This window comes from Gorilla gorilla, chromosome 1, assembly GCF_029281585.2.
Source record: "Gorilla gorilla gorilla isolate KB3781 chromosome 1, NHGRI_mGorGor1-v2.1_pri, whole genome shotgun sequence".
NCBI lineage: Eukaryota > Metazoa > Chordata > Mammalia > Primates > Hominidae > Gorilla > Gorilla gorilla.
The window spans coordinates 43,857,804-43,866,501 of NC_073224.2; the positions used below are offsets into that span (position 1 = coordinate 43,857,804).

An 8,698-nucleotide genomic window follows, 5' to 3' on the forward strand; every position below is an offset into this window, starting at 1 on the left:
AAAAAAAAAGACATAAACATTTCTGCACAGAAAAGCACAGTCTGAACCTCTTTAATAGAAAAGCTGGTAAGCGTGGGAAAATGCTCCGAGGAATCACCAGCCACCTAAGAGATCCCCAGAGGGGTGTCCCTAGGCCAGAGCCTTGCTGTAACCAGTGACTTGGTTCAAGAGTCTGCTGAAGGACTGACCACCAAATTATTTCAACCCCCCTCAAGCCCAGCAGAGCCCACAAGAGCTGGATGGCAGGGTGGGAGCAGACGGCAGCTGGTCCTCAAAATAGCAACCCGATGGCGCCCACAGGCTTTTAAAAACAGCTGCATGGTTACCTCAGCCTGGCCGTAAGCAGAGTGCAGGAGCTGTGGCCACACTTCCTGCCCAATGGGAGGACAAACGTATACATTCCCCAAGTCCCAGCTGGGGGCAGGGCAGTGGCGGGGAGGCGCAGAGACCGCAGAGGGAATGATGTCATAGGCTACAGCTCACTCTGATGTCTGGGAGAGCTGGCTGGGCTCAGCCTGGGGGGTCCACTTCCAACCAGCGCCTCGGGCTCCCAACGTTCCCACTGGCCATGGACTGTAAACCAGGTGGGCTTCCCGGAGTGTCATTAGGAGACACACACAACCAGGTCCAAAGCCCTGCTCTGCCACCTACTAGCTGTGGGCCCTGGTCAAGCTGCATGACCTCTCTAAGCCTCTGTTTTCTTCCTGATAAAATAGGAATAGTATCACCTACTTCCAACCTTCCAAGCTGGTTGTAAGCATTACATGACCTAATGCAAAAGTAGGCAACTTGGGACTTGGCATATGGTGCTTATTAAGTGTAAGCTGTGTTGGCCAGGTGCCGTGGCTCACACCTGTAGTCCCAACACTTTGGGAGGCCAAGGTGAGTGGATCACTTGAGGCTGGGAGTTTGAGACCAGCCTGGCCAACAGGGCGAAACTAAAAATACAAAAATCAGCTGGGCATGGTGGCAGGCGCCTGTAAACCCAGCTACTTGGCAGGCTGAGGCAGGAGAATTGCTTAAACCTGGGAGGCGGAGGTTGCAGTGATTGAGCCACTGCACTCCAGTGTGGGTGTCAGAGCAAGACTCCATCTCAAAAAAAAAAAAAAAAAAAAGTGTAAGCTGTGTTATTATTCATCACCAATATATTGTCAGGGATCTACGCTGGGGAAACCTGAATGATCCCTACTTTCTGGAACTGGAAAACAGAAACAGCAGCAGCAGAGTCCCTGGACACTCAACTTGGGAGCTTCACATCATGAAGATACCTTCTTACCTTAATGGAGAGGATGAAAACGTTCACTGCTCCCTGGGGATGTATTGGTGACAATGAGTTAATATCCTTAATTCATTATGAGCTCATGCAAAGTGACAAGAAAAATCTTTAGGCCTCAGTGAAAATAAAAATGGCCCCCAAAGGTGGAAGCAACCCAAGCGTCCATTGACAGATGAATGAGTAAACAAAATGTGGCGTGCCACGGAATATACGATGGTATACAGTGGAACATGATTCAGCCTTTAAAAGGAAAGACGTTTTGACACATGCTATCACATGGATGAACCTTGATGACATTTTGCTAAATGAAGTAAGCCAATCACAAAAGGACAAATATTGAATAATTCCTCTTATATAAGGTTCCCAGAGTAGTCAAAGTCATAGAGACACAAAGTAGAATGGTGGTTGCCAGGGGCTGAGGAGAGAGGGAAATGGAAAGTTAGTGTGGAATGGATACAAGGTTTCAGTTAAGAAGATGAAAAACGTGTGGAGATGGATGGTGGTGATGGCTGCACAACAGTGTGAAGGTACTCAATGCCACAGAGTTGTACACTTAAAAACGGTGAAAATGGTAAACCGTATCATATATATATATCTCTCTCCATAATTTTAAGAGCCATGAAAAGACAATTCACAAAAGAAGAAAAGCAAATAATAACCAAATACTTGAAAAAATTGTTTAAGTACTCTAATAATATAAGAAATACAAATTAAAGCCACTGCAAAATGTCATTTTTCACCTCTCCAATTAGCAAAAACATGCTGAAATGCAGATACCCAATGCTGGTAAGGATGCTCTCCTACAGGATCAAGGCAAACATAAATTGGTGCAACCTTTTCAAGAAAAGCCCAGGGCATATCCCTTTTTTCTGTTCGTGACTGGGGTCTGCAGAGTCCCTCCTCATGCTATTTTCCTGCCAGATTTCATCAATTGCTGTACTACCTGAAACTCCAAGTTTGACTTTCTGTAGCCCTTCCCCTCAAGGGTCTCACCACCTGCTGCCTATGTTAGCCCCACAGCCGTGGCCAGGCTGATGAAGGCACAATCTAGAGGAAACAGATCGAAACCAACCTCTTCACACAGGCACTGTGACTGTTTTCTAGGGGTGGGGGCCCCAGAAAACTTGAGGGCTAGGGGGCAGGAGGAGGGAGTGGAGTGGACAGAAAGATGGTGTTCAAGAGAAAGAACAATGAAACAAACCACAGGCAAGGCTCTTGTGAGCAGCCTCTCTTCCACTCTGTTCTTGTGAAGCACAACTGGCCCGTGGGAAGAACGCAAGGGAAGTGATATGGATGGACAGTTGTGTAACTGACACTGCCATGTAGGAGAGAAGGGAAAGACCAGGAAAGGAGCCAGAGAGGCAGCAAGAACCCCAGGCACTAGGAATCTTTAACAAGAGCAAGGGGAATTCAAAACCTTTTGTCATCCCTACTCTGAAAACACTATGCAGGCACCAGGCAGAAGAATCTTCTTTGGCAGCTTGGGAAGAGAAGCACAAAACAGCACCCATGAGCCCAGAATGAGCCCCAGGCTCCTGCAACAGAGGCAGCCAGGAATCTGTGAAGGGCCTGGGACAGAGGTGCAGGACAGACAGACAGACGAAAGGTTCTCAATCCAGGACTGGGGAGGAAAGGAGCTGCCCGCAAGAGGTGGCAGCGGGCAGGGACAGCCCTTGACTGCAGCCAGGTCTCTAGTACCAAACACTCCCGTGTCTTCACTCAGGTGAAGCTCAGTCCTCTAAATGTGAATTATTTTCCAATTGGGAATCAACTCGAGAATAAGGCACAAGAAGTGAGGTCTGCAAGAAACCGACTGCTGTTTCTTGCTGAATCCATCCTGGTTTTCTGCCCCAAGGAGAGTCCAATTCCAAGCTGTTAAGAAACAGGAGGATTGTCCTAGAATTTTCCTAGAATGCCCACCGTTTTCTTCTGGGCTGGCCACTCTCTCTGAGCCTCACTTCCCATCTGCTATTATCCTCCAACTGACTCTTGCTGTTTCCTTAAAGTCTCTCTGAAAAATCCTGCCTTTGACCTGGTCAACTGCTAACTTCAGACTCAACAACCACCAGGGGAGAGGCCTGCAGTCACAAATTTAGAAGGAGGATCTCAAAGCAGGGGAATCCCTGCAAGATGGGGACATCTGGACCTTCAGGCAGAAGTTACCATGGCTGCTAAGGGAATGTCCTATAGTCAAATGAAGTGTCATTTAGTCCTCCACGCAGGCCCTTGAAAACCTCCCGCATCCACTTCTTTTGCTTCTTAGTCTATATTCAATGGCCAAAAATGGTTAATCCCCCTGAAGCCTGCCAAGCTTTTACCACCGCCGCCACCCTACCACCCTTCTTCTGTACAAATTCCTCAGTAAGATATTGATTTGGTTGATGGAGAAAAGGACTTGACCCCAGAGGAAAGAGTCTGCCATGCTGAGCACAGGAGCAACCCTCTAATCCGAGAGGAGTGGCCCCTGGAAAAGGGAGCTTTTGAGGCTCTTCCCATGTTAAGGCCTAGGCAGGGGTCAGGGCTTGGGGAATGTCAGGACCAGGGGAGATACCATGATAGGATTGGTGATAGAGAACCAACCATTAAGATGCAATGTGAGAGAAATGTTAAGTTCTTTATATTTAGGGCCAAAAAGCTGACTGTCCACATTTGGGCTGGGGATTCCTGGCTTGGAAGCAGTTTTCGCGTGACCTTCTAGTTACTATGAAAAGTACAATATGATGTGGCCACTGTGTAAAAAAGGGAAGATCAGCTGGGCGCAGTGGCTCACACTTGTAATCCCGGTACTTTGGGAGGCCGAGGTGGGCGGATCATGAGGTCATGAGTTCCGAGACCAGCCTGACCAATATGGTGAAACTCCATCTTACTAAAAATACAAAAAATAGCTGGGCATGGTGACATGTGCCTGTAATCCCAGCTACTCAGGAGGCTGAGGCAGGAGAATTGCTTGAACCCGGGAGGCGGAGGTTGCAGTGAACTGAGATCGCACCACTGCACTCCGGCCTGGGTGACAGAGCAAGACTCCATCTCAGAAGAAAAGGTAACACTTTCTTAAGAACACAGCATTCAGCTACAATAATGGAAAAATCAGGTACAGGTCTCAGGAAGTAGCAGTCTGTGTTCTAAACTGCTCAGACATGATTTAGAAGCCTGTGTTTCATATGTGCTTGCAAATGACTAATGACAAACTAGGAATTGTCTCAGAAGGAGGAGGGTGAGTTGGTCTGGGAGCTATGACATATAAGAAAGGGCAAAAGGCCAGGTGCGGTGGCTCACACCTGTAATCCCACCACTTTGGGAAGCCAATGAGGGAGAATCGCTCGAGCCTAAAAGTTTGAGACCAGTCTGGGCAACACAGTGAGAGCTTGTCTCTACGAAATTTTTTTTTAAGTCAGCCAGGTTGGGTGGTACGTGTCTGTAGTCCCAGCTACACTCAGGGGGCTGAGGTGGGAGGATTGCTTGAGCCTGGGAGGTTGAGGCTGCCGTGAGCCATGATCACACACTGCACTCCAGCCTGGGTGACAGAGGAAGGCCTTGTCTCCAAAATAAGAAAAAAGAAAAGAAAAAGGGCAAAAGGAGCTGTCTGTGGACAAAGAGAGGCCAAAGGAAGAAGCAGAAGCAGAATGACAGAAAAAGTCACAGTCCTGAGGGCTCATAGTCTAGCAGACCTCTAGCATCACACAGATCAGCATCAGTGACCTGGAGACTCATGGGTCATAACATCATGAGATTTTAGAGCTGGAAAGAACTTACAAAGTCTGGTCTATTCCCATTTTCTAGATGAGAAAACTAAGGGCAGAGATTTTAAGTGAATGGCCTCACTTAAGTGAGGCACAAGGCTAGAAGTCATACAACCAAGACTAGGATTCAGTTCCTTGATTTTTACTCCAAGTCCCTTCCATCCTAAGAGCACTCTCTCATAACATTCAAGGGTGCCGTGAGTAGCAAAGGAAGTTGACAGTGCTCTGCCCTGATTCAAAAGGCAAGAGGAACACATCAGTGATGAAATGTGATCTGGGGGTGGGAGGGTGCTGCGAGGAGGACGTATGGTTGGTCTAAGAGCTTCCTCACAATCGACTCTGGCCAGGCCTAAGATCAGCTGCCCTGGGAAGCAGCAAGCTCCCCATTCCCAAGAGGTCTTCAGAAACAGGAGGGGATTCTGTTGAGAGGTGGGAGACTGGTCTCTACAAACAGCAAAATTCCATGATTCCCACATAGAGAATGCACCCCCCCGCGCACCCGCATACATGGTTGGAGGAAGGATGAAAGCACAATTAGAGGCAGGGTTGGTACTGGTGCTACTAAGAAAGGCAGCATGGGACAGTAGGAACAGGCGTTTTTTTCCTTGTGGTCACTTTTCTTCCAAGTTTAAGGGTTCTCGGCTCCTCACTGGAGCAAAAATTCTCAAGTCAGAACTGCAAACCAGGAACAAAGGTTGTTCTCATATTCAAGAACTCAGCAAGGGTAATTATGGTTGACACTAAAGCAGGCAAGATTCTAGTTGGGCACAATGAAGATCTCCTTGACCAGCAGAGTAATAGAACACTGTAACTGACTGCAGCAGGAAGTTTAGAGGCTCTGTCACTTCTCCAAGGACACACACAGCTTTCTGGCCTGCAGGCTCAGATGCTCAGCTGTCACCAGGCTGGGGACTCAACCAGATGGCCTTCCGGGTCTCAAGTCTGGCATTCCTAGACCTGCCCAGGAATCTTCTCAGCCGTACCAGCGTCCCCAGGGTCCAGGGGAAACCATCCGCCACGCTATAACCCCTAGGCTCGGCAGCATTTCTCCCCAGTTTGCATTTTGATGTTTCATATAACGTATCTACTCCCACCAGGGGACATCTCCCTCCCTCGGTAAAGATATCCTTAGCCACCAAACCCAAATGGCTCACTGGCTTCTCTCCAAGGCAAAAAGAGAGTTTCACTCCTCAGCCTCTTTTTCTATCCAGTGAGACTAATTCATCATGTGTACTGGAAAGTCCCTTTTAAGTCTCAGCCAAAAGTCTTTCTTTTTTCTTGGAGCACAAATAAGCTGGGAAGAGCGAGAGAGAGTTCACCGTTTTGCAAGTTTCAGAGGTGAAAGTCACTGTCACACACACACACACACAAAAACAGAAAGAAAAGAAAAAAATTGGCAAAAAGTCTGGAAATGATTCACACTGAGAAGTCTGACTGGTTGATTTCAAATTCATTCACAGCTTAATAAATCATTTGCTGGGGGAAGAGGGGAGCAGAGGAGGAGCAAGACACTCCAAAGAGAACAAGCAGGGTGGGATCCCTGGGGTCTGTGCATTCTTTGGCATCGCTGGTACCTGGTGGCTCTAGCTTTTGCTGAAGGAGGATGTATGTGGGGGTGAGTAAATAATAGAGTTTGGCTGAAGCTTCAAAGACACCTTGGCACAATCCAATTACACAGTCCCAGGATAGCAAGCCCGCTACCTCTCCCTTCCCCATTTCTTGGGCTTCCAATCTAAATATCTCAATTAAAAAAGGGCTGGCAGGAAGGAATGGGGAGAGAAAGGGAGTTTGTAGCAGGACTAGGAAAATGGAGATTGCCTGTGTTTGCTATGTATAGGCTGAAACGGTCCCATCGCTGCCTACCTACCCCCAGCCCCCCAACTCCGCCCTGGAAGCCACTGACCTTTGCCAAGAAGGCGGCGTTCCTGATGGCGCCCACCATTTCTCCCCCCTTAGGGTGCACCTTGGCCACGTGCATCCACATGCGCTCCCAGGTGTGGCTGTCGATGGGGAAGCCGCTCTTGTTAACGTGGAACAGCACCCCGCCGTCTTTGTCCTCCTCCTCTGAGCCCCCGCTGGTGGCGAGGCTCACGGGCCGCGCGTGGCTGCTCCGGGACCGGGTGCCTTTGGCGCCTTTGGGGTGGGGGCAGCGGTGAGTGTCTGCCGCGGAGCCGGTCATGGTGGGGTCTGGGCGGGGAGCGAGGTACTGGGGGCGCGCGGCGGCGGCGGCGGCGGCGGCAGCTGCGGCGGCGGGGGGCGTGTGCGCGCGGGCGCGGCGAGGGGATCAGTGCCCCGCGGGGGCGGCCTTCTCCATGCCTCTCGCTGCGGCAGGACTCACCAAGGGGGAGCGGCGGCGGGAGCTCCGCGGAGGCTCCCTGCTTACCGGCGGTGCCTGAAATCAGCGGAGACACAGCTGACACCACAGCTAAGTGGACGCACAGAGGAACCGAGTGAGGGGTCCCGGAGTGTCTCCACGACACTCCCCGCTCCCCCCTGCACGTTGACAGCCTCCCTGAGAATCGATGACGGGCTTCCAGCCCTGCGATTACCTAGAAAGGCAGCTCAAAATGTGCCACGAAGCTTCACACACACCTAAACCCCGGGGGTTGGGGATGGAGGGGCACAAGGAGCTTGGGGGATGCGGAGCGCAAGATGTGGGGAGAAGAAAGACAGCTTGTGTAGCATGAAGGAATAGGAGGTTCCCGCAAGGCTCCACACATTCCTGGTCCTCAGATGTGGCCGAGAGAGGAGGGGAGCCACGAACGTGCCGGCACGTGAGCGCCCAGGGCTGGCGCGAGGGCGCTGCAGCAGCCTTGGCTTGCAAGGCGGCCCGCTTTCTTCCAGGAAGCCCTCCCGGACCCCGGCGGGGATCTAGTGGAAAGAGCTCCATCCGCCCCCTTTTCCCCGAGTTCCAGCGCCTATCACCGGGAGGGACTGGCTGCAGGCGGGCGGGGCGCAGGAAGGGCGCGCGGCAGCTCCAAGATCCTACCTCGGGACGGTTGGCTTCATGGCTGCAGAGCCTCTCCGGGCGGCGGGACAGCAGGGGCTGCTGCTGCTGGGCCTGGGGCTGGGGCTGGGGCTGCTGGGGCTTGCTGGGGCCGTCGCCTCATTCCATGTCCCATTCTCGAATGTTATTCTGTGACATATAACCAAGTCACCCGGGCAGCCGCCGATGTTCCGAATGCGTCTATTGGCCACCGCAACAAAGAGGGGCGGGTCCCGGGCTCGGGACTCTACAACCCCGGGCTCCGCGACGCTCTGATTGGCTCCAGGGGTTCTCTGGCGGGAGGGGACAGGAGTAGGGGGAGCCTGGCGGCCACGCGAAATCCGATCGCTGTGGTGTCCTGGGAGCCCCGCGGGCTGGAGCGTTTGGCCATGGGACTGAAGATCGAGTTTCCCCAGGGGTCGTGGCACTTCGAGGGTTTGCAACTGTGGAAGCAGAGGAGAAACAAAACCACCCGAGAAGTGACCCCGCGGAAGCAGAGGGTTTGGCATCAGAAGAGCATTCCCTGAGGGACGCTGGACACACTTACCTGCCTCTACCCGGGATGATGAGTTGTTCATCCTCTACCTGGGATGATGAGGGGCTGTTCATACCTATGCGTGAAATTAAATCTTTTTTAAATCCCGCATTTAAAAATTCCTCAAAATTAACAAGTGGGTGCAGCTTTGGATCCTCTGG

At 51.4% G+C, this 8,698-nt stretch overlaps 1 protein-coding gene across 10 annotated transcripts in view; it reads right to left on the reverse strand.

Annotated features, from left to right (window-relative positions):
• The window catches only part of VASH2 (vasohibin 2), a 41,055-nt gene extending 32,855 nt beyond the window's left edge, over positions 1 to 8,200 (reverse strand). For 6 of the 10 annotated variants that reach the window (XR_002006648.4, XR_010134721.1, XR_010134720.1 and 3 more), the window contains exons 1-2: positions 8,006 to 8,189; positions 6,920 to 7,408 (exon numbers count right to left, since the gene is read on the reverse strand). Coding sequence is in view for 4 of the 10 variants with exons in the window: in XM_055371251.2 (XP_055227226.1) it covers positions 6,920 to 7,195 (276 nt within the window). In the remaining 6 variants the exon portion in view is untranslated. Of the gene's footprint in view, positions 1 to 6,919; positions 7,409 to 8,005 lie in introns of all 10 variants that reach the window. The other 4 variants (XM_004028380.5, XM_019030434.4, XM_055371283.2 and 1 more) reach the window with 3 other exon arrangements.
• Positions 8,201 to 8,698: the final 498 nt, after the last annotated feature.